Source organism: Monodon monoceros, unplaced genomic scaffold (assembly GCF_005190385.1).
Source record: "Monodon monoceros isolate NGI ecotype Baffin Bay Population unplaced genomic scaffold, NGI_Narwhal_1 Super_Scaffold_4, whole genome shotgun sequence".
NCBI classification, from domain to species: domain Eukaryota; kingdom Metazoa; phylum Chordata; class Mammalia; order Artiodactyla; family Monodontidae; genus Monodon; species Monodon monoceros.
The window spans coordinates 66,267,915-66,293,804 of record NW_021703781.1 but is presented as its reverse complement, the minus strand read 5'-3'; the positions used below and the strand labels follow the sequence as shown (position 1 = coordinate 66,293,804).

At 45.4% G+C, this 25,890-nt stretch overlaps 1 protein-coding gene across 1 annotated transcript; it reads right to left on the bottom strand.

Annotated features, from left to right (window-relative positions):
* Positions 1-2,108: 2,108 nt before the first annotated feature.
* On the bottom strand, positions 2,109-3,521 carry ADRB1 (adrenoceptor beta 1). Its single transcript, XM_029245872.1, has one exon. The coding sequence runs from the start codon at positions 3,519-3,521 to the stop codon at positions 2,109-2,111; it is 1,413 nt and encodes a 470-aa protein (XP_029101705.1).
* Positions 3,522-25,890: the final 22,369 nt, after the last annotated feature.

Genomic DNA, 25,890 nt, shown 5'->3' with positions numbered 1-25,890 from the left:
AAAAATACAAAGAAAGAGAAATACTTAAACTTATTTTGGAGAATGTAGAATTAATCCCAAGATAGAATTTCACAATATTTTCCTTAGGAACTAACTTTAGGAAAACTATCCTATCCATTGGGGGGTGTGTCATAATCTTGTTAGGAAATTTGAAAACTTCACATTTACTTTTACCTGTTACCTGTCCACCCAGAACTTCTGCTGAAATGGTCTACTTAATTACACAAGAGAAAAAAAAAATTACTTAAGTGCTCTTTTATAAATTTTTGCTTAACCATGAAAGCATTTTGCTTTCTAAACAGCCCCTGGAGAAATCTGCACACACTGTGATTTTGATTTTCTGTTGGAAAACAAAAACCAGCCGTGGATGCCACTTACCGAATTCCAAGTAGGCAATGCCGGTTCCACGACTTAGTCTTCTTTCCTGCATTTCTGTGCAAAGTTGCAGCTGAGTTACCTGACTCAATCATTTTTTCTTAGAAGATGCACAATCCCAAATATTACTTCTTAAGGCAAGTACGGCAGATGGGATCTTGAAAACACCTACAAAGAGTCTAGGATACTCTGAATCTGGCTGTGAAAATTTAGGGCAAGCATGCAGCTCTCAGTAGGTGCACGCCTTATTTGGTCTAGAGGCATTCTGCTATACTATTGAGTCATGAAAAGCTATTAAAAGAGCTCTATGGGAAATCCAGCCTATATTTTGAACAAAACAAACTGTCTTTTCCATTATCACTGAGCCCTTACAGACACACAGTACATCATCTTTTTTGTGCTTTATTGGTATTTATTGCACATGGATCAATTCCTCACATAGTAGTTAGTTGTACCAGAGTATAAATACTTGGTAAAACACAGAGAGGAAATAGTATTTACACACAAGTGCTAAATTTTACCAGCAGATTCACGTGGGCCCTTGGACATAAAAAAATAATAATAAAAATCCTTAAGATAATTATATTTATAATATGGATACAGTTACAGTACCATGATAAAAGAGTATAAAAAGGTATTTTTCCAATAAATCATTAGCTCAGTAACATAATAGACAACAGAAGCAGAGTTTGAGTTTTATTTTAGTTTTTAAGATCTGCCCCTACCTCACCCCACCCCCGTTAAAAAATATTTAATTTCTTTTTGTGCAAGTAACATCTTCAGCGGACTTTACAGTTCCTAATACTGTGCAAAAATGCCACTTTGAATCACGCCTTTTTATTTTGTTCTGTTTTTCGTTTTTACCCACATGTGCAGTAATCTGAACTGTTTTCTCTTCTTTTCTTTTTCTGTCCTGTCTTCAATGGACAGAGTCACACGTCACAGAGGCTCAGCGCCCGGTCCTTCCAACTAATATTGATACATAAATAAGCTGTTTAATATAAACAAGTCTTTCTATCTTGCTGTGCAATGTGCACAGTGTGAGGTAGGAACCCCTCGGCCTGACCACCGAGGCTCTCAGGGACAGCCGGCTTGCCCTACAAAAGGAAAGCAAGGTGAGGCTTGTTCCAAGAATAGCTTAAAATTTCCTGAAACGCGATTTTTGCATCCATCCTTTCCCTCTGCTTTAAGAACAGGAGAAATCATTACTCAGCAATTCAAATGAAATTTCAACGGAAGGCAAAGGAAACACGTCCTCATCAACTGTCATCCTCTCCTCTTTCTCCGGTTGACCGCTCCTGTTCCCGAGAACGGGCTAGAAGCCAAGTCAGAGACTTATCTCCTAACGCTTCTCCCTTCCCTTCCCGGTCATCGCAGAGAGTGTTAAAAAACCACCTGGGAGAAAAAGAAAAATCTAAAGACGTATCACACGCACCCACAAAAGAAGGCCGGACCACAAAGAGAAAAAAGAACCCAACAAAAATCAGCAAGCCGCTCTCCCACCCCTCCCCAAACCTTCCTTTCTGTGCAACACTGTCTGTGGCTTTTCTGTTTGCCTTGGATGATGCAGACGAGGTTTGCGGGCTTCGAGTTCACCTGCTTTCGGTCTTGAGTAAACACAGATCTCCTCTTCCCCCAGGAAGCCGTTCAGGGACGCCCGGGTTCTCTTCCTCCCGGGGCGCAGAGCCCGCGCCCGGGCTGGGGAGGCGGGGAGGCGGGGAGGGCGCCCGGCCCTACACCTTGGATTCCGAGGCACAGCCCGGGCGGCTCGGCTCGTCCGGGCTCGAGTCGCTGTCGGCCGCCGCCCCACCGTTGTAGTCGGCCCAGGGCTCCAGCAGGCGCGCGGGCGGCGAGGCCCCAACGTCGTCGTCGTCGTCGTCGTCGTCTGAGGCGGCCCCGGGCGACGGCGGCGGCCCGGCCACCGCCAGGCAGCCCGAGGCGCGCGGCGGGTCCCCGGCGGCCGCGTGGCTCCCGCGGGCGGCCCGGCGCGCGCAGCAGAGCAGGCGCTGGAAGGCCTTGCGGAAGTCGGGGCTGCGGCAGTAGATGACGGGGTTGAAGGCCGAGTTGGCGTAGCCCAGCCAGTTGAAGAAGACGAAGAGGCTGTCGGGCACCAGGTCGCGGTGGAAGGCCTTCACCACGTTGGCCAGGAAGAAGGGCAGCCAGCAGAGCGTGAACACACCCATGATGATGCCCAGCGTCTTGAGCGCCTTCTGCTCGCGAAGGGCCACGAGGCGCGAGGGGCGCCGCTTGCTGGCGCGCCCATTGGCCACCGGGGAGGCGGCGGCGGCCGGGAGCGGGGGCGCGGGCGAGGACGCGGGCGAGGGCGAGGGCGGCCGCGTGGGGCCGCTGAGGAAGCGGCGCTCGCAGCTGTCGATCTTCTTCACCTGCTTCTGGGCCTCGCGGAACACCCGCAAGTACACGAAGGCCATGATGCACAGGGGCACGTAGAAGGAGACGACGGACGAGGCTATGGCGTAGGCCCGGTTGGTGACGAAATCGCAGCACTTGGGGTCGTTGTAGCAGCGGCGCGCCTCGTCGCCCTCAGCCCGCCACCAGTGCATGAGGATGGGCAGGAAGGACACCAGGGCCGAGATGGCCCACACGGTGCACACGAGGGCCCGTGCCCGCGCGCGGGTCAGCAGGCTCTGGTAGCGGAAGGGCGATGTGATGGCGAGATAGCGGTCCAGGGCGATGACACACAGGGTCTCGATGCTGGCCGTCACGCACAGCACGTCCACCGAGGTCCAGAGCTCGCAGAAGAAGGAGCCGTACTCCCAGCGGCCCCACACCACGATGGTGGCCCCGAACGGCACCACCAGCAGCCCCATGACCAGGTCAGCGCTGGCCAGGGACATGATGAAGAGGTTGGTGAGCGTCTGCAGCCGCGGCGTCTTGGCGATGGACACGATCACGAGCACGTTGCCCGCCACGATGAGCAGCACGATGAGCGCCATCAGCAGGCCCATGCCGGCCGTCCACTGCTGCGACAGCGGCGCGGATCCCTCGCTGGCGGGGGTCAGCAGCGAGGCGGGCGGCGACGCGGGCACTAGCAGCCGCGCCGCCGTGGCCGCGCCGTCGGGGAGCGGCGCGGCGGTTGACAGGTTGCAGGGCTCGGAGGCGCCCAGGGCGAGCGCCCCCGCCCCCATGCCGAGCTGCGGAGGCCGGGGGAGGGGGTGTGGCGGAGTTGGGCCGCGGTTGGGGAACCCCCCAGAGGCCCGGTTGGCGGGGCGCACGGAGGGAGGTCGCGGCCAGGTCAGGACAGCCGAGGCGCTGGGCCGGAGGCATGGGCGCCGGGCGCCTTCCCAGCCGGAGCCGTGCGCTGTCGCCGCCGCCGCCGCCGCCGCTGCTGCTGGAGCCGCTGTCGCTGCTGGAACAGCTGCCGGGACCTCAGCATGTTTCTGAGCGCGCGGAGCCCGCAGCCCCGGCACCCAGCACCCAACCCACCCCAGTCCCACTCCCCCGCGCCAACCCCCGGGGCCTCGCGTCAGGCTCCTGCAGCCAATCCGGGCGAAGGCACGCCCCTGTCTGGTTCCCCCCAGCAACTCCCCGCAGCCCCCCCCTCCTACCGGCGGTTCCGCGGCTCTGAGGAGTGAGGCAGAGGGCCAAGCGAGCGTCTCCTCGGCGCCCGCGGGTTCCTGCGCGCGCGCGCCTTCCTGAGTCCGCTGGTTCCAGCGCCCAGTTCCCCTTGGCTCCCTACGGCGCCCGGCTCCCACCCTGCCCCCTCCCGCGGACCCCAGTCTCTCCTCTCCTGCGTCCCGTTTGCCTCCGGCGTTTGGCTCCTTCCTGCGCTTGGGCTCAACTCGCTACCCGTCTACCTCCGGTGCCCAGGATTCCTGCGGAGCAGAGCGCGCGCTTCCTTTAGCGGGGAGGGGACCTCGGTGTTCTCGAAGCACCAGAGCGCCTTGGACGGTCTGTTCACTGGGGTTGGAGGAGTCTGGCTGCAAGATTGTTTCTCGTGTTGGGCAGCCTAGGAGAGTGCGTGTAAAAGCCTTCCTCCGTCAAGAGGGGACCCAGCCAGCCTGCGTCCTGCCAGCTCAGGGGATCGGAGGCGGGTGTTAGCGGTTAGAGGAAACTTTCCAGCAAGCGCCTTGCTCGAGCAAACCGCGCATCTGTCAGCAACGCTCTCTGGGAGCTATTCTTGCACGAAGCTTCTGTTGTTCCAGGACAGCAGATGCAGAAAGGAAGGGAAGGTTTGTGCATCTGACAGCTAATGCTGAGGACCAGTTGGAAAAACACACACTCCCCAGTCCCAGCTGATGGATGTGTGAGTATGATGCAACAGTGTGTGTCGATACTATGAAGAGAGAGGCTTAAGGAAACACAAATGTTAACGTGGAGTAAGTGACACCGCCACGAAGACAGAGCACGTTTAATTACATTTCAGACTTTTCACATTCAGTTATAACACCAGGATTTTGTGTTTTATTACTCACGTGATTTTACAGTTTGAGCTGGGTCAGTGCAAACAGAAAGGTACATTAGTTTTGGATGACATAGTGAATTGAGATTTCAGATTTCTTGGTCTGCCCAAGTTGTTTTCTCCTTTGCCCAAGTTCCCAGATTCTCAAAACTCTAGGATTAGTTTTAGAGGGATGAGAGAAGAAAATATGTAAATACTCCAGAAGATTAAAATCCGATAGCATTTAAAGTTATATCAGAGACCCCTGAGTTGGCAGCTGAATGGGTTTAAAATTAGTGAGTCAGCCCTGCAGGTGTGCTTATATGTGGGGACCCACCTACAGGATGGGCAGCAGAAGGTGTTCAGGCCCCCTGTCTGATTCCACCACAGTAAGGTCCTCAGCTCAGCCTTGAAAATAAAAAGACTTTAATCGAATCTTTGAGAACAAGGACGGGTAAACAGCTTCTAATTACCCATGTAAGGGTGCATGAAAGTGTTATATAATGCTCACACATCTTTCTAGCATTGGAATAAAAAGCATAGCATCTGCGGGGGCTTGCCTGGTGGCGCAGTGGTTGAGAGTCCGCCTGCCGATGCAGGGGACACGGGTTCGTGCCTCGGTCCGGGAAGATCCCACGTGCCGCGGAGCGGCTGGGCCCGTGAGGCATGGCCGCTGAGCCTGCGCGTCCGGAGCCTGTGCTCCGCAACCGGAGAGGCCACAACAGTGAGAAGCCCGTACACCACAAAAAAAAAAAAAAAAAATAGCATAGCATCTGAAAGGAACAAACTCATATTCTTACCCTGAAGAGAAAGACTGACTTCCACAGCTACCCAAGTCAAGAGCTAAAAGCAATGTTTATTCAGTTTATAAAGCCCAGCAGTTTAAACCACTTTCTCTATATCCAAACATATAAATTTGCTTTAGGCCCGAACTTGATAATCAGCGCTACAAGGTGGGTGGGTGTGGATGTGGGTGATTTATTTGTTTATTCACCCCTGCCCTAGGACTTGTCAGCCTAGTTCTGCCCTAGTTCTGCCAACTTGGGAAGCTTGAGAAGGGGGAGCAAGGAAAGGAGAGGGCTAGGAAGAGGGGGGTTGGAGGCCTGCGCCCTGAGTTCAGTGTAGGCTCCCAGAGAGCCCTAGGTACCCAAGTCACTGCAAACCTGTCTCCGCTTCCGACTTTTTTCTGTTCCCACCCTCAAGGGACAGTCTCAAAATAGCCAAGGGGTTGGAAAGAGCTGGATTTGACGCTGCAGGATTCTGAGTGCTGGGCTGTGCAGTGAGGTGTAGGGAATGTGGGAAGGAGGCTTTCTGTTGGGCGCCATCTTTCTGTCAAGTGGTGTTACTGGGAATATTGTGTGCCAAGCTTAAGGGCCCCTGAAGGGCAAAGGGATTGCATTTCTGTGAGCGATAAGGCCTGAACTTGGTTGTACAGATTCAGTGCAGAAGCCTGGATGCCAATAGCATTACCATATGTGCAAATATGTATGTATTTGTATACATTTTGTATACATCCATGTATTGGTATACGTATGTATATGTACAAACACACCAAAAATACCAGGGTGCGAGATTTGAATTGTTGAAAAACTCTCCTGAAACTTTTTTCCCCTGCTCATTCAAAGATAAATCAAGTTTCCCTGAATTTCTGGGTAATAAATACATTAAATCACAAATATCCAAAACCAGAAGGTTATTCTGATAGGAGTTCCAACGTAGGGCTGCAGGCATAAAGGGATTCCTGGAATTCTTGGGGCCGTCCTTCAGTTGTACTGATGGAAAAGTTTGGAGTATTCAACTAGAGTTCACTTTCTTTTAAAATAAAATGTTCTCGGATTTCCTTTAATCCTTACACTTCATGACACTTTTTTAAAAAAACATTTTTGAGCTAACATTTTTTTGTTCTAAGGATACAAGATTAAGAAGAAAACATATCCACTTACACAGGTATGAGATGTTGCAAGTTCAAAATTAGTAACTCCTCCATTTCCCCGTTCCCCACCCCCAACTGTTAAAATGAATCAGTTCTTGGGAACCCACTGACTTGACAGTCCTTTAGAAAGGAACAGAAAGCTCCAACAATACACGCTAATCAGCACATTGAAAACGAGTGGGCTTCCTCCTCAGTATTTCCTGCTCCCACCTCTACCTTTCCCGTCCCACTACCTTTATCCCACACCTGAACACGCTATGGGTTCTTTTTGAGCTCCTGGCCTCTAGTCCTTCCTGATCCATTTAATCTGGCATACCATAGCCAAATTAATATTTCTAAAATGCTGCATTGACCGAAATGCTTTTCTGTTCAGAAACCTCAACTCCTCAACATGGCCTTCAAAGCCCTCCACAGTCCAGTTCCAAATAGCCTTTCCAGCACTATCCCGTACTAGAACGAACTCTCCATGTCACCCTGACTTGCAGTTGTGTAAGTTAGTTTTTGGATCTATACCCTTTTTCCTTTTTTTTTTTTTTTTTTTTTTGCTGTACGTGGGCCTCTCACTGTTGTGGCCTCTCCCGTTGCGGAGCACAGGCTCTGGACACGCAGGCTCAGTGGCCATGGCTCAGGACCCTAGCTGCTCCGCGGCATGTGGGATCTTCCCGGACCGGGGCACGAACCCATGTCCCCTGGATCGGCAGGCGGACTCCCAACCACTGCGCCACCAGGGAAGCCCCCTTTTTCCTTTTTTTGCATCTGTACTCTTTCTCATTGTGATCCTTCCACCAAGAGTTCCCTCCTGCATCTCTGTCTCATTGAGTTCAAATTCAAGATCTGGTTGATATACTTTTTACTTTACGGTCATCCCTACCCACTGTTTCTGGAAATGATCTCTCCTTCCCCTACCTAGAGTAGTTACTTTGCTCATTGCATTTCATGTGTCAAGGAACAATATGTTGCCTTTCGACGTCTCTTATATTGTGATATGATTTTTATAATTTATAATTTTTCTCTTTTCTTCTCATATGGATTATAAGGCCATCGAGAGCCAGGACCATCCTATACATTTTTATATTTCCCATGTTTACTAAAATTACCTAACATTAATTAACATTAAGCTTTGATTCATAAATATTTAATATATTAAAATATTCTCATATTTACTAGTATGAGAAATAATCGAGTGTTTTTGGAGTTATGATCTTTCCTCATGCTTCAAGTTTAGAGTAATAATTCATGTCCCTATAGCCTAGTCAATACTTTCATATAAGCATTTCAAAATATAAGCTTTACAAATACAAGGTAGGCTCATGAGATAAATAAATTTATATCATACCTACTCAGTAATAAATAACGTGGGGCAGACTTAGGTAAGAGTTTTTCCAAAGGTACAATGAAAGTCCACATAATAAAAAATACTACCTAATCTTCATAAATATTCAGGGTGAATTACCTTTTTCCTTCCTTTATGATACTATATATCCAGGCATTTCTGCCCTGGGAGAATGGCTGATGACTTGAACCTGGCTTCAAATTCTAGATCAAATTAAAAGTCTGTACGGCAGTGACTAATGGGCATCCAACCCACCCATAGTTGTAAGCCATGAACTTGATGAAGACCTTTCCATTCTTCAGTTGACTTCGTTGGGAAATGAGATTAAAATAATAGTGAGTAGCCTAACTGGACAGCTGCTGGAAGTTTGGCCAGAGGAAGTCCGGGGGAAATTTCTAAGTAAAGCGTCAAGAAAAGTATCAAATCAGTAAGTTAGCATAATTTGCCTTGAGGCTGATAATAGGTGGCAGAATTCATTGATCAGAGCTCTAGTGGCTGTTTCTGAGGAAAGATATACAACTTTTCACATAAAGTAGTGTAACTGCTAAAACAGTCACTCAGCGCTAAACTAAGCAAAGAACAGTTTGCACCTGTGGCTGGCTTAAGGTCATATACTGGTTTTGAAGACACAGTTTACACAGGGACAAGCAATTGCATCCACTGTGATAAGAAGAAGCACAGAAGACAGTGGCGTAATCACAGCAAAGCATGGACTATTTGGGCAATTCAGAAGCTCTCCTCTCTCCCACTTCCTCCCTCTTTGCCTTCTCCTCCTCTCCCTGGTATGTCTAAAGAGTACTTTGAACAATGCAAGAGCCAGTAATAATATTTTTCAAAATTTGGATATATTGAAAGGTGTTCAGACCTGGTAGGCAGAAGATCCAGGTTTGTGTCCTGGTGTCACTTTTGAGTTTGACCTTCAGCAGTGGCTTCATCCTTAAAATGGACTCACCGTTCGCTCCCTCGCAGGGTTTAAACTCATATGATTGAATGAGATGATGTATGTGACAGCTTCTTGAAATCTCATATAGCACCGTATGCTTGAAACGCATCAAATGCGGTCTCATCCAATCATTATGACATTTCAAACCATGAAATGTGTCAGGGTTTGCTTGTACGAGAGGAGTCAGTTCACTTACATAAGCTTCACTTTATCAGGTGACTCTTTCTCACGCTGGATATTAGTACGACTCAGAGGCTGGATAACAGTGAACAATTTTTCAATACCTTTACCTTTGGCCAATCACATTTTAAAAAAGATTTTCCCCCATCTTTGTGCCCTTCCTTAGTAGGTACCCTACTCTTTTTTTTTTAAGTGTTCATTTATTTGACTCTCTGACATAAGTTCCTTTAAAGTATTTCAGTGGTGAAATATTAGCAGCAGAGAAAGGATTTTTTTTCTCAACTATTTAGTGCCATAACTAGTAACTTAAAAAAAATGGAAGGTAGTGCAACATAAAACTTAGCCAACTTTCATAAGTTCTGTTCCTATTCAGGCGTATGATGAATCAAAATTGAGTGCTCATCAGCTGAGATCTTACCTTAAAGTGCCGGCGGTAATGGGAGTATTATCAGCACACATGAAAAGTACTTGGCTAAGAGCTGTCCTTCAATCTGCCCAAGTCTAGAGCTTGTAATGACAACAAGCTGCACTAATTATTGAAAACTCTAGGTTTTATTTTAACAGAGTCTTATTGTGCTCCTGATAAAACGATTATGTTGTAAAACGCTGAGAAGTTTGTAGCAACAAGAATCCCCCAAGCCCTTATTTTTAAGTTTCTAACGGGTAGAAATGATACCTTTTAAACGTTTTAGCTCCCATTTATTTTGGTCATGTAGTTGGTACTTTGCAAATTCCTGTGGAATACAGGAACCACTTAAAAGCTTATGTGCACTCTCTAAAATAAAAGAAGACACTGTGTTTTCCATTCACCTACGGAAGATGGGTCTGGCCCATCCAACTGAATGGAATTGCCAAAGGGAACCGGTGGAAGAAGCAAGTTGTCTTGCCTCTGGGTGGCAGACCAAATCATTTACATTGCTTCTTTTCACTCACTACTCTGAGTAGACCAAACAGGTATCTTCTTTCATATGTTTTTCCACTTCTTTGTTTTGGATATATATTTTCGTAGGTAACTTACGTACTGTATAAATGCTCATCCAGACCCACTCAATAAATACAGGCATGGCGAGTCCTTTGCCTTGGAAGGGCAGAGTCCCACACTAGTGGGACACTATTGCTGCTACTTTGGTTTTGATAACCACTGTGGTTAGGCTTCTTGCGTTGAAAATAAATATCAAACCTTTGACATGACATATATTTTCCACAATGTCTCAGCTTTGCAGCTCCTTGAATAAAACCTCTTAGAAATCTTTATCCTACGATAGCTTTCTGTTTCCAGAGCATCATCACTTAATTAAATGTTAAGGGGGCAGTGACCTTCTTTGCAGACCTCTTCTAAATATAAGTGACTTTTCACACTGGTGGAGAAATGGTTGGGTTTTTTCCTTCCTGTTTTCGTATGGAGACACTGAAGCATAAGGAGAGAGACGTGCTTAAGGTTTCAAGGAAAGGGAAAGGGAGTTCTTCACTTTCCTGCCTATTGAGCTAATCTTTAATTACCAGAGCCTGCATCCTTAACAGATTTGGACCCACCTCTTAACCGCTTGTCAGCATAATTCAATTGCATGATATATTTTGGGGCCTGGAGCGAGTCATGGAGTCATTTTTTTAAATAAATAGCTCTGAATGAGTGAAGAGATTCTATCATGCAATGTTTATTTGTATTTTTCAATTGGTTTAAATATAATAGATCTAGAAGAATAATCATATTTATCCACACAAATAAAAGTCTCTTTGTTAGTACATTTCAATGTGAATTTCCAGAAGTGTCACATGAATACTAACTCTGAAGACAAAAACAAAAAACCCAAAAAGCAAAGCAATTAAGTAATTTGGTTTTTTGTTTTGCTTTTAAATCTGTAACTAGAAAAAAATTTCACAAAAGACTCTTACTGAGAATCAAAGGCCCCAAAGCTGTGACAACCTTGGGGTTTTATTTAAAAGTCAAAATGAAGCTGTTTGGGAGTTTGGAACAGAAAATTAAAAAGCAAGCTCTACTTGCTTGGTCATTTCCTCACCCTAATAACTTTTCTAAACCAGGTAGCTCTGTCATGGGCATGTTGAACTTTGAGGCTCTCTGAAAAGCCTGGAAAATGCACTGAAATGGTATTGACACGGTCCTGAAAATATTGTTTTTTCTTATTCTGAAAATATCTAAAGTGATGATTTTACTCCAGCTTGTCACCATTTCCATCCCACTCCTTACCTTTCCTTGCTTCTGCTGCCAGTTACTCTGCATTTTGACATCTCCCCCATTATTAATTAATAGAGATTATTTGCATTTTCATAGCTGTCTCTTGAGGATAATAATCTTGGTTTAAAAAATTCCCACGCGTACACATTCATGTGTATAGTTTTCATAAGTTCTTATCTGAGGGTTGACTTAGACTAAAAGTAATTTATTAAGCAAGTTAAAAACCCATACTTGGGCTTCCCAGGTGGCGCAGTGGTTGAGAGTCCGCCTGCCGATGCAGGGGACACGGGTTCGTGCCCTGGTCCGGGAAGATCCCACATGCCGCGGAGCGGCTGGGCCCGTGAGCCATGGCCGCTGAGCCTGCGCGTCCGGAGCCTGTGCTCCGCAACGGGAGAGGCCACAGCAGTGAGAGGCCCGCGTACCACAAAAAAACAAACAAAAAAAACCCCATACTTAACCTCTCAAAAAATAATCAGTGTTTTATAGCATAACCAGTCTTGATGGGAGATTTTGAGAATATCCCTGGCTTATGCATTTTTGTTTTGGTTGCTTTTTAGTACATAATTTCAAATTATGCCATTTTAGTAAGATGACACTAATTTTAGTAATTAGTTTTGACATTTACCTCTCTCTGTATACCATCATGATTAAGGATGCAGATTCTGGAGTCACACTGCCTGGGTTACAATCCAGGTTTTGCCAGTTAGTAGCTGGATGACTCAACAACAAGTTATTTGAACATCTCAGGGCTCGGCTGCATCACCTGTTAAGTGGGAATAATAATCACCGTACCTACCTCTGAGGCGTTTGGAGGATTCGATAAGACACACAAAGCATTTGGCATAGTGCCTGGCTCATCGTTAAGTACTTAATAAACATTATCTTCTCTTTTTTCCATTTTCCCCCCCAACTGCCACCACCACAAAAAGCTCATGGCAGAAAAATCCTCATTCTGCACAAAATCACGGGTGGCAGAGAAGGCAACCTCTAGTCAGTGGAAATTGAATAATTGCATTTTCTTTTCAAGTGAGAGGATGTAGTAAAGAATCTAATTTGGTAAGTACTCTTTTACTTTCAAAGGCCAGTTTATTCCTTTGTGGTCATTTAATCTGATTATCATTCTGTTTGGGGAATTAGAATTTCTCAAACTAATTTTACATCATGGAAAGGTCATTGTAGAGAGTTCCACCCTATGGTATAAGCCACATTCAAAATATATGAAACAACAACAATTACCAAACAAAGCCCCACTGGGCTCTTAATAGAGAGGCTTATTTCCCAAGCTCTAATTGATCCAAGCTGCTTCTTTTTACGGTGTATATTCATAAGATCTCGAGGAGACCAGAAGGTTCCCTTGTGACTTGTTTTGTGTCAACGGAGGACACTTCAGTTGTCCTGAGTACGAGGGGTCTGACCACCCCACCTCCTGAGAACAGAGAGTAAAGAAGCAGGCGACAAAAGAAGTTTTCCCAAGTCCATGCGGTGTAAACCCTAGGAGAGTCTTTCAGACTCTAACTTGGAACAATTTTATTTCCAAAACAGTTTCAATATCTTGTTCGGTCTCTGTTCTTTCATAACAGATTAGGAGAAACAAGTTGGAGGGAAGGCACGAGGATGGTGCAGGGAGGCGAGGGGCGCTTCTGAGAACTTCATATTAGAGAAGAAAACAGGGAAACCGGTGATGCCATTTACTGCAGAGACCAATAGTCTTCTGTGTTCTGCACTCCGCAGTCACCGATAGTCCTGGCTCACTAAGAAAGTTTTAGATTAGGTTCAACCATCCTCAGTTTAATGTGTGTTTCATAAACATTTTTATTGAAAAACGGCGGTATGAAAATTTGGGAACTTCTTATTTTCTAGAACGCATGGGTTATCTAGAAAGTGAATTGATGTGGGCTGTTTTTATCCTCCAGTGGTGCCAGATCAGTGAGGTGGGAATTAGTTTGCTACGAGTCCAAAATCAAGGTGTTGGCAGAGTTGGCTCCTTCTGAGGGCTATGAGCAAGGGATCTGTTCCAAGCCTCTCTCCTTGGCTTGGAGATGGCTGTCTGGCCCTCCATACCTGTCTGTCTCTGTGTCCAAATTTCTCCTTTTTATAAAGACACCATCATATTAGATTAGGATCCACCTTAATGACCTCATTTTATCTTGATTACTTCTATCACCTGTATCTCATGCATGCTATATTAGTTAAGTCTTCTAGGACAGAGGGCAAGTATAATGTCTTCTCAAATCTCATGCTAAAGATGGCTCTGCAAATAAATAGTACCCAGACCCTGATGAGAGCAGTCAAGTTTGCTGCCGAGCCACAGGCTGTCACAAAGTCGTGAATGCCACAGGCTGACGGTGATCAGATCAAATTCCCAAGTTTGCTGAGTAAGTAGCCTGGGTCTTAGATGGAGGGGTGTGGGGAGAGGGCCGGGCAAGGGTAAGGCACATACCCTGTTAGGTATGTGCTTAAGGTAGGAAGGGGTAGATGCACTGCTCATTTATAGCTTTCATTACAAACCAAGAAACTCTACTGTTTTCTCGCAAATGGAGTAGAATAATTCAAGTTCACTTTAGTAATTCAAATTCAAGGATTAAAACCAGCCAATTCACTTGGTTGTTGTATAGACCACTTTCAGCAGGTTGTTTTGACATTGTGTATACACACTCAGAGTTTCTCTCCATAGCTGCAACATGCCTGTTACTTTTCCTGAGCTAGAATTAGTGTAACAGACAGCAAATAACTGGGTAGGAGAGATATAACAAAACTTTATAAGTGAAGAACAAAGCTGGCCTTTGAGGCAAGATAAATCAGGTACTTGCTCATATGGAATCCATTGAGAAACAGGATTTTTATCACCTTGAAGTAATGATTTTGATTGAGAGAATGATTCAGATCTTACAATATTGGCTAGCAGAGGTTTGACTAAGAAATAACTTCCTTAAGTATGTCGATTTAGATTGATTATGGAATCTGAAGTTCACAAACAGCCTGATTTTTTGTGGCCCTAAGTTGTACATCTAATTGGCCTTTGTTGATACTGATGATCAAGCTAATAATAGCTTAACCTGTGCATGGCCACGGACCAAATCAGCTTGACCTTAATGCCAAAAAAACAAAAACAAAAACCCCAGCTGATTAAGATCCAAGAACTCAATCTGATAACTTGTCTTGCCATTTGATATTAAGAATGGCTCCCAGCTGTCCCGAATGCCTCTGCTACCAGAGCCGAATGAGAACTGGGTGCCCAAGGCGGAAGTTCTGAGGATCTTTGTAACATAGTACTGCATTCTATGGGCAGTGATGCCAACTCCTCCTTACAGGTGTATCTGTTACGTGTGTGCTGTGTAAACAGCGTGGATTTGGATGTATATGAAACTATATTTTTTTAAATGTCACATCTAAGTTTGTTTACTGGCGAGGTTAGTTCAGTAGAACAGGCTTATATAAGATAGTACTTAAAGAAAAGCTCAGTCCTGTGGGTCTATTATTTAGTCATGTGTTTGGGCAACTGTATTTCTACTTGATTTATGATGAGCAGATAATTTTTCTGAACTCCCAAGCTGCGTTTCCATACTTCAGTTTGGTTTATTTTCCTCTCAATTTCCTTCAGAACACATTACAGAGACCTTTCTTTGGAAACTTCATAGTGCTTCCATGAAAGTAAGCCGCATCCATCAGAAAGCACGAGACCGAATGATGAAAATTAAAGACTTGAAATAGAATCATAGGATATATGCATTCTTTCCAACGCAGTGTAATAGAAACGTAGATGTATGTCATATTCTCTTTCTTTTGTCCTTTTTCCTGTCTCTTTTTATTTTTCTTGAAAACATTATCTGTGACCGTGTAAAACTTCTGCAAACACTTCTGACTGACAAAGAATCTTGAAAATTTTGTTAATTGAAGTACCATTATTGTCATAGTATTAAGAGTAATATCCAGCTGTAAAAATCCACTTGCTATGGAATATAGAATAGTAAGTCTATATGAAAGATTTGGACCCAGTCCTCAAGAAGTTTACCTTTGGAGAGTTTCTTTCTTTCTTTTCTTTCTTTTTTTAACTTAATTGAGGAATAACTGACAAATATAATTGTATATATTTAAAGTGTACAATGTGATGATTTGATAGAATGATCACCAAGGTCAAGATAATTAACATATCCATCACCTCCAGTAGTTAGCATAGCTAACTCTGTGTGTGGGGGGGGTGGTAAGGATGCTAGATCTACTCTCAGCAACTTTCAAGTCTGCAGTACCGCATCATTAACTATAATCACCATGCTGTACATTAGATCCTCAGAACTTATTCTTCTCACAAGTGAAAATTTGTACCCTCTCACCTGTATCACCCCATTTCTGTCTCCCCCCCAGTCCCTGGCAACCACTGTTCTATTCTCTGTTTCTGTGAAATCAGTTTTGTTTATCTGTTTTGATTCCACATGTAAGTGACACCATACAGTATTTGTCTTTCTCTGTCTGGCTTATTTCACTTAGCATAATGGCCTCCAGATTTATTCATGTTGCTGCAAACGACAGGGTTTCCTTTTTTTAATGGCTGAATAATGTTCCACTGTACATATATATATATATATATATATATAGAGAGAGAGAGAGAGAGAGAGAGAGAGAGAGAGCGCGCGACATATATGTCTGTGTATGTACATAATTTTCTTATTCATTCGTTTGGACATTTAGGTTATTTCCGTATCTTGGCTAATGTGAATAATGCTGCAGAGAACATGGGTGTGCAGGTATCTCTTTGAGATACAGATTTCAATTCCTTCAGATATGTACCCAGGAGTGGGATTGTTAGATCGTATGGTAGTTCAATTTTTAATTTTTTGAGGTACCACCATACTGTTTTCCATAGTGGCTGCACCATTTTACATTCCCATCAACAGTGCACAAGGCTTCCCTTGTCTCCACATCCTCGCGGACCCTTATTATCTCTTGTCTTTTTTATAATAGCCATCTAACCGTTGTGAGGTGATAGCTCACTGTGGGTTTGATTTGCATTTCCCTGATTAGTGATGGATGTCACATTCTCTCTCAAAACCAATGACTAAACACCAGATACTTTGTTAAGGGTATCATTTATAATATCTCATTTACTTCTTGTAATAGTCTTGTCAGGTATTACTTTTCCCTCTAAAGGAGTAAATTGAGGCTTGGAGAAGTTGAGTGACTTGCACAAAGTTTCACAACTACTTAATAGCAGAGCAGGACTTCCAACCCAGGTCTGTGTGACTCCAAAGGCAGCCCTCTTTACATCTCTGAAATAAGCCACATTTTATTTTTCTCCTATTTTGAAACAGCTTATTATTTTGAAACTAAGATCCAAATTCAATTGATATCAGAAATCTTAAGTGAATGCTACATGATGTCATATGAATTTTTTTCTGCGCTTATCTTTTGTAAAAACTTCGTTTGTAAGGATGTTTTCCATGAATGCTCAGGGCTGCTCCTCCATGACTTATTGAATTCTGCCTGTTAGGACTTGCTTCTCTTCTGCTGTTACCATGTCAAGTCTGCCTCCCAACATCCCACACAAATCAACAATTACATCCTTTTAATGCCTTCAAGATCTTGTTCCAACTTTCTGTGACCAATAGGGAGAGAATGGCCGCTAACTGGGGGGGGGGGGGGGCGGGTCACACCATCAGGAACAGCATTGGTGAGAGTTGACCTTGGTTCCCGGGAACCTCCCTTTCCTCACTTGGGGCCCAGGCAGGAAGCCAACCTCTCACCTTTAGAGTTTTTCAAGCATGAGTCAGGTATGAATCCTGTGTCTCCCCAGTTCCATAAGGCACAGGCCTGAGTCTCTGAAAGTTTCTCCGAAATTCCCCTGCTTGGTTTGAGGGGGTTGGGAAGGAGCCACAGTACCCCCTCGACTCTGCAGAAAACCCAGGAGCAACACTCAAGCCTCCACTGAAACCCTCACCATGAGGCGTGGTCCCTGTGTGGTGTTTTGGGTCACCCTCCCAGGGTCTGCGTGGATGGTCTAGCCCTTCTCTTTAGAAGGCATGGGTGCCTTACAATCCTTACTCTCAGCTTTGGGGTCTCAGCCCAGATGGGGGCACCAGAAAAGTCCTATTTTAATATCTGGTTCCATGTATATTTGGGAGTTGTCAGCATACAGTTGTAATTAGAATTCTGATGGAGGAAGCGATAGAAGGGAAGGGTTGCCTTAGAAGGATATGCAGAGGAGGGAGGCTGCCGAATATGGGGGGCACTACCGTTTTTAAAAAGGTACCAAGGGGAAAAGTAACCCACGCACAGAAGGAAAAAGTCCCAAAACGCTGAGACGAGATCCTGGGAGGCGAGAGAGGACCTAGGAGAGAGTACTGTTGTGGAAACGAAGAGAAGAGAGTTTCAAGAAAGGGGATACTATAAAGGACCAAACTCTGTGTTATTTAAAGAGCTCCTAGAAATCAAGAATAAAAGACTCACAGCTCAACAGAAAAATGGGCAGAGACCTTGAACAGATAGCTCTCCAGAAAGAAAGACAAATGGCCCTTGAACATTTGGCAAAATGCTCAACCTCACTCTCAATAAGGGAATCACAAGTGAAAACTACCCCGAGATCCAATTCTCACCTTCCAGATTGGCAAACATTTTGACAACACGCTGTGTTGGCAAGGCTGGGGAAAAGAGCACATCGATGCCGTGCTGATCACGGTGCAAAATGGCTCCACTCCGGTGTAGGCGAATCTGGCAACCTCTACCCAAAGCGCATTCCTTGATACAGATGGCCACTATGCTCGCTGGAAACATTTTTTTTGCGTTCTAGACAGCAACTCCCGTAGTTTTCCTCCTGTATCACAGTTTGCTCCTTTTGAATCTTCGTTATTGGCTATCCTCCTCTGCTTGGCTTCTAAATACTGGTGTGCTCCAGGGCTCACTCGGGAATCCTCGTCTCTATCGAAACCCTCTCCTTAGATTGTCTCGTCCAATCCCGTTGCCTGTTTTTTGTTTTTGTTTTTTTGAGTGTGGTAAAATACAGTTAATATACATTCTACCATTTCAAAGTATACAATTTGGTGGCATTTAGTACATTCACATTGTTGTTCAACCACCACCTCTCTCTAGTTCCAGAACATTTCCATCACCCCAAAAGAAAACTCCATTTCCCCCCTCCCTCCAGCTCCTGGCAACCACGGATCTGCTTTATCTCCCTCCCCCCATCCCCTGGCAACCACGGATCTGCTTTATGTCCCTCCCCCCAGCCCCTGGCAACCGCGGATCTGCTTTATGTCCCTCCCCCCAGCCCCTGGCAACCACGGATCTGCTTTACGTCTCTGTGTATCTGCTTATTCTGGATGTTCCAAAGAAATGGAATCTTTCACTTAGCACAATATTGTCAAGGTTCATCCATGTAGCACATATCAGTACTTCATTCCTTTTTATGGCTGAATAATATTCCACGGTGTGGTAATTCCACAGTTAGTTTATCTTTTCATCTGTTGATGGACATTTGAGTCCATCATTTTCTACCATTTGGCTATTTTAAATAGTGCTACTATGAATATTTGTGTACAAGGTTTTGTTTGAACACCTGTTTTCAATTCTTTGGGGTGTATACCCCGAGTGGAATTGCTGGGTCATATGGTAATTTTATGTTTAACTAATCTGACCTTTTTTTTTTTTCTTAAATCAGTATGCTGATAACTCCAATCTGTATTGCTGGCCTGACTTCTCCCAGCTGTCTACTTCAGATCTCATCTGGCATCTCAAAGTTAACTTGTCCAGTACTCTCAACTCCCCCCAAACCCCTCCCCCAGTCTTCCCATCTCAGGAAATAGCGCCACCATTCAGCTAGGGTTCTCGGGCCAAGGTCCTAGGACTCACCCTCAGTTCCTCTCTGTCCAGCTCTCCCCACAGCCAGTCCGTCAGCAAATGCTATCAGCTCTGCACACACCAGATTCTCACCTTCTCCACTGCTGCCACCTTGGTGGCAGCATCTCCCATCTGGACCCCTGCACAGATGCCAGTGACTTCCACTCCTCCCCCTAGAGTTCATTTTCCACTCTGTAGCCAAGGTCATCTTTTAAAAATACATACATGATCACTTAGCCTTCCTGCTTCAACCCTCCCAGTGGTTTCACACTGCAATTAGAATTAAACCCAAATTCACTTCTGTGGCCTCAAATGTACGGTGATCTGTTTGCTGCCTCCCCTCTTTCCCCCTCCCCTGCTTCCTGTGTTTTACCACACTGGCCCTTTTGTCCCTTAAACTTGTACCTGCCACAGGGCCTCTGAACTCTCTGTCCCCTGAGCTGCATGGCCAGTTCCTTCTCACTACTGAGGTGTTCACTCAAATGTCACCTCCTTAGGGAAGACCTGTCTGACTACCCCTTCCCCCAAACTCAGCCAACCTCTATCTTATTACACCCATCTCTTTTGTCATTGCTATATCATTGACATTTTCACATCGTTATATAAAATTACCTTATTTATATTTATTGTGTTTATTTTTATGCTTGGTGAGTGTATCTACCCTGCCCCCTTCCTATTCCCTCCCCCAAACATAAGTTGCTGAGGACAGGAATTTTGTTGGTTGTAATCATGGCTGTATCTCTGGGGTCTAGGACAGTGCCTGGCACAATACAAGGCACAGAAACATGTTTGAATGCTGTTGAAAAAGAAACGTTCATGTCTCATCTGGCCTTAAACAAATCCTTCCCATCCCACCACCACTTCTCATCTCTCTCCTCCTCTTGTCAACATATTTCTAGAAGGAGTAGATCATACCTAACGTATTTATTTCGTTATTGTTCCCTCCCTCTGTAATTCTGAGCAATCCAGTTTTGCTGCCACTACCATTCAAAAGTGCTTCCTCAGAGATTCCCAGTAACTCCATGAAAGTTAGAACCAGTTGCCCTGTGCACTGTGCCCCTTCTGTAGCATCTGACACTATTAACTCTATTCACACTCATGAATCTTCCTTTGAAATGTTGTCCTTTCTTGACATGAGGCCTGGATCTACCAGGGGCATGGGAATCCTGGGAATACATCCTAGAGTCTCAGGAATGTGCTGGGGGTTCCTTCCACTCACACCAGGTGAGCAGGTTGGCTCCTAGGTGGATGGTCCAGACCACCTGTAGGAATGGGTCAGTGGCACAGACTCCTAATGAAAAGTGCGAAGGCAGATGCTCAAAGCCCCTGAAGTGATCCTGAACTCATTCGGGTGGTACCTTGGCAGTATCGTGCCATGCTGCATTCCCTAGGGCAAGGGAAGCTATACCTGCTCTGTGTGGCCGTCTCTGGGCTGCAGGTTGGTCTTTTATCAATAAAGTGAGTTGGATCATTGTCCTGAGCCTATAGAATCTTTTGATCCACTCCGTTGGGTCAAAGTCACACCTGCTGCAGCTAGACTCTCTCTCTTTTTTTTTTTTAATTTTTTAAAAATTTATTTTTGGCTGCGTTGGGTCTTCATTGCTGCGCGCGGGCTTTCTCTAGTGGCGGCGAGTGGGGGCTACTCTTCATTGCGGTGCGTGGGCTTCTCATTGCGGTGGCTTCTCTTGTTGTGGTACATGGGCTCTAGGTGCGCAGGCTTCCATAGTTGTGGCATGTGGGCTCAGTAGCTGTGGCACACGGGCTTAGTTGCTCCGTGGGATCTTCCCAGAGAAGGGCTCGAACCCGTGTCCCCTGCATTGACAGGTAGATTCTTAACCACTGCGCCACCAGGGAAGTCCCGAAGCTACACTCTTGATGTTCTTTTTTTTTTAATTGAAGTATAGTGGATTTACAGTGTTGTGTTAATTTCCGCTGTGTCTATATATATACACTCTTTTTCATATTCTTTCCATTACGGTTTATCATAGAATATTGAATATAGTCCCTGTGCTGCGCAGTAGGACCTTGTTGTTGTCCATTCTGTGTATAACAGCTTTACACCAGCTAACCCAACCTCCCACTCCAGCCCTCCTCCAACCCCCTCCCCCTTAGCAACCACCAGTCTGTTCCCTATGTCCATGTAGACTCTTTTTAAAAAAAAAAAATTATTTATCGATTTTTGGCTGCTTTGGGTATTTGTTACTGCACACGGGCTCAGTAGCTGTGGCTCGCAGGCTCTAGAGCGCAGGCTCAGTAGTTGTGGCGCAAGGGCTTAGTTGCCCTGCAGCATGTGGGATCTTCCTGGCCCAGGGCTCGAACCCATGTCCCCTGCATTGGCAGGCGGATTCTTTTTTTTTTTTTTTTTTAAAGAAGATGTTGGGGGTAGGAGTTTATTAATTAATTAATTTATTTAGGCTGTGTTGGGTCTTCGTTTCTGCGTGAGGGCTTTCTCTACCTGCGGCAAGCGGGGGCCGCTCTTCATGGCGGTACGCGGGCCTCTCACTGTCGCGGCCTCTCTTGTTGCGGAGCACAGGCTCCAGACGCACAGGCTCAGTAGTTGTGGCTCACGGGCCTAGTTGCTCCGCGGCATGTGGGATCCTCCCAGACCAGGGCTGGAACCCGTGTCCCCTGCATCGGCAGGCGGACTCTCAACCACTGCGCCACCATGAAAGCCCTCCACACAGACTCTTGATGTTCTAAATCACAGTCCTGTCTTGTCCCACTCAATTCCCCCTGGGTATGAGGAGCGTGGGGTTTTGGGGTGCCCACCTCAGCCACGTACTAGCTGCGTGAACTTGTGCAAGTTAACTGCACAACTTAAATCCCCCTGCTCTGGATCTGAAAATTGAGCAGAGCCACTGCCATCCCACAGGATTGTTGTGAGGATGGAAGGAGGCCATGCCCAGAACATTCCACCATCAATGGCTCCCCATTACCCTCCTAATTAGGTCTGGCATTCAGGCCTCCACCCCACGTTCCTCCCTAGTTTATCAGGCTCCCCCACAGGTCCTGCTGTCCAGCCCCCCATGTCAGGTCCTGCGCCTCTGCTCAAGCCTTCCACTGCTTATGCAAGGTCATTTTTTCCTTGGGGTTTTCTTTGTTTTCTGTATTTTTTTAAAAAACAAAAATATTCATTAATTTTATAATCAGGAGCAAAACTTCACTATTAATATTCTTTTGAACATCCACCCTTATTTCAAAACCCACGTCTCCATAAACTTTTTCTTGATCGCCCATCATCTGTGGTTGCTCGGGCCTTTGAATCACCATCGGATTTTTTAAACCTTTCCTAGAGTTCATAGTATTGAGCCCTTAAAGTATACAAAGTCAAGTATGTATGGGGATATTATACAAATATACAACAAATTGTTATAGAAATCAAAATCGTAAATATTCTGAGGGCAGATCCTTATTTTTTTACTCGTGGGTATTTCCACTGCAGTGACCGGTGACTATCAGATTGCCTTGTCCATGGTTTCAATAAATATTTGTTTAATGGAATTGTTAACTAATGCATGTAAGAACAAGCAGGACCTACATGCCTTGTCTCTTATGAATAGAATAAAAATAACTGATGTAATTCATCAGATGAACTGATAGGAGGTTTTGTTCTTTTGCCTAGAGAGAGGGCTGTTGAGAGAAGCTTTTCTTTTCTGAATCCAGCAGTTTCATGCCACTTGAATGCATGACTAACAGCAGCCGGTACAATGATATATCAGTTCGTATCTATCTTTTGCCTTCCCCCCGCCCCGAGGGTGTCCCACGAGGGAACGGGTGTCACCTTCATTCCCTGCCTTTGCAGGACAGTAATTGCAAAGAGATGTTTATCCCGCCTCACACTCTTCACTCTGAGGGTTGCAGTCATTCACTGCTATGGGGGATTTCAGTTTTCCTGCCTCTTACCTTATTTTGTGGGAGCAGTTTCATCAGGAGGTGATGGACCCTTTTCTTACAGATTTTCAATTCCTCTGTGTGGTTAATACATGAGAGCTAAGGATTGTTGTTTTAATCTTACTAATTTGAACGGAAAGCTGAATAAGACAAATCATCCACTGTTTATTCGATCATCTGTTTAAATGTTCCATTTTCTTTAGATGTGAGCCAAAAATTCTTGTTACATTTTTAGTGATAGTGATCATCATTAAACAGCCTCTCTGAGCACCTTCCTGTTGTGAAGTCTGTACAAATTAGGTTAGTTCCAATCCTAAAGGAACTTGTAATCTAGAACAGCGTAAAGCCAAGTGTTTCTCAACCGGGGAAAATTTTGCCTTCCTGGAGGATATGTGGCGATGTATAGAGATAGTTTTGGGTGTTGTAACTTTGGAGGGGGTGCTACTGGCATCTAGTGGGTTGGCCAGGGATGTTGTTAACCATCCTTTTGTGTATAAATAGCCCCGCAACAAAGAGTGATCTGGCCCAAAATTTCAATAGTGCTGAGGTTCAGAAACCCTGATATAAACATATGGACTTAAATGCACAAATAATTTAAAAATAGTGATGGATTAAGAAATGTCTATGTGCAGACTTCCCTGGTGGCGCAGTGGTTAAGAATCCTCCTGCCAATGCAGGGGACACGGGTTCGAACCCTGGTCCGGGAAGATACCACATGCTGCGGAGCAACTAACCCTGTGCGCCACAACTACTGAGCCCACATGCCGCAACTACTGAAGCCCACGCGTCTAGAGCCCGTGCTCCGCAACAAGAGAAGCCACTGCAATGAGAAGCCCGCGCACCGCAACAAAGAGTAGCGCCCCGCTCAATGCAACTAGAGAAAGCCCGCGTGCAGCAATGAAGACCCCACGCAGCCAAAAATTAAAAAAAAAAAAAAAAAAAAGAAATGTCTGCGTGCTATACAGGAGGTGTAGGCAAGAGACTGGAGGGGCAGCAGACAACTTGATGCCTATTGAAATAGCCCCAGGTGGCAGAGTTAACTACCGTTCTATTGTAGAGGCTTTGGGAAAGGAATAAAGAGGGCGCAGGAGATCTTTGGGGAGCCGAGAGATCTTCGTGAGAGTGTGTGATGACTTGAAATCATTCTCGGTATTAACACTGAGGTCTACATCGGAGAAAAATGCCAGTCATTTAGGAAACAATCACTACCAGTCAACCCTTTAAATTGGAAGACGTGGACTTTATCCTGGGATTACGAAATTAACTCACGAAAGCCAGAAACAACTTAAAGCTCAGAATCGTACTAATTCAAAGACCAAAAAACAGGAACCATTCAGCCAGCTCAGAGAAATTATTGCCTCATTTCCTTGTGTGCCGTTCAGGTTAAACATAACCTTTAATCCTCATCAAGAGTAAACTGTCTTGTCAAAGAGAATTAGGAAATTACCTCAGAGCGAGCTTACAGGGCAGGGGAGAGAGGGAGCAATTCATCAAGGAAGAAGTTACTTGCCGTATTTTAAGATGAAAATTTCTCCCTCCTCCTCTTCAGCAGTTGATTCATTTTACTGTACAGCAGAAACTAACAACATTGTAAAGCAACTATACTCCCATGAAAATTAATTTAAAAAATACAAAAAAAAAAAGATGGAAATTGTTGACATGGCTGAAGAAGTGTGCGACTAAGGGGATGCGGTCTGTGATTGGAGGAGCAGAAGGGCACGGGAAGGGTTTGTATGTCTGTGTGTGGAGTGCTTGGGAGGCACAGGAACGCTGGGGCAAAGGTGGCTGGCTACGGTGTCTTGAACTCTTGGGCAGCCGGGTGTTCTTTTGTTCTCAGTCTTGGGCCATCTGCCCTGGTCTTGAATGCTCCCAGAGATAGAGGGTGAACCACAAGCTTGGTGCCTATTGGGCCATGAAGTGAAACGCGGAAAAGGCTGACCTTAGACTGAGCCCCAAAGCCATCTCAGCACCCCCGCGTCACCACAACATGCCGAGGACAAGAGTAGACGTGGTCCTTGCAGGGTCACCACTGCTGCCTAGCCTATAACGGAATGAGGTGGGGTGGCGGTGGCACATGTCAAACAAAGGAGGCTTGCTTTTTTTTTTTTTTTTTTTTTTTGCGGTACGCGGGCCTCTCACTGTTGTGGCCTCTCCCGTTGCGGAGCACAGGCTCCGGACGCGCAGGCTCAGCGGCCATGGCTCATGGGCCCAGCCGCTCCGCGGCATGTGTGATCTTCCCAGACCGGGGCACGAACCCTCGTCCCCTGCATCGGCAGGCGGACTCTCAACCACTGCGCCACCAGGGAAGCCCCAAAGGAGGCTTTCTGGCCTTTCAGATTAACTGTAGATTTCAGCCAGCGGGCAGTCACCTCCTATTTGCTACTGTGTTTAAAAACTCCGTAAAGCAAAAACCAAGCGGAGGTGCTGTAAATGTGTCCTGAATTCTCAGTACGGGCACTCATATATAGGCGAAGATTATCAAAGGTTGCGATGTCCTCTCCCACTGTCCCTCCAGCCTTGTAATTTGGGACAAGCCTTATCGCTCTGGAGGTAATCAACCAGACTCCTTCTACCCAATCCATTTCAGAGTACGCATGAATATGCATATTGTGGAAGTCCGTATTTGAAAGATTAAGCGGTTTTCTTTTTTTTTTTTGAGGTCACACTATACTGAAGTCAAAGGAAATCTACACATCTGATCTTGTGGGGTTTTTTTTAATAACCAAACCACAATAACTCTGAACATGGTTTTTAGTACATGAGCAGTTCCACGATGTCCTGTGTAATAAGCGAAAGAAATGTGTTTTTCTTAGAA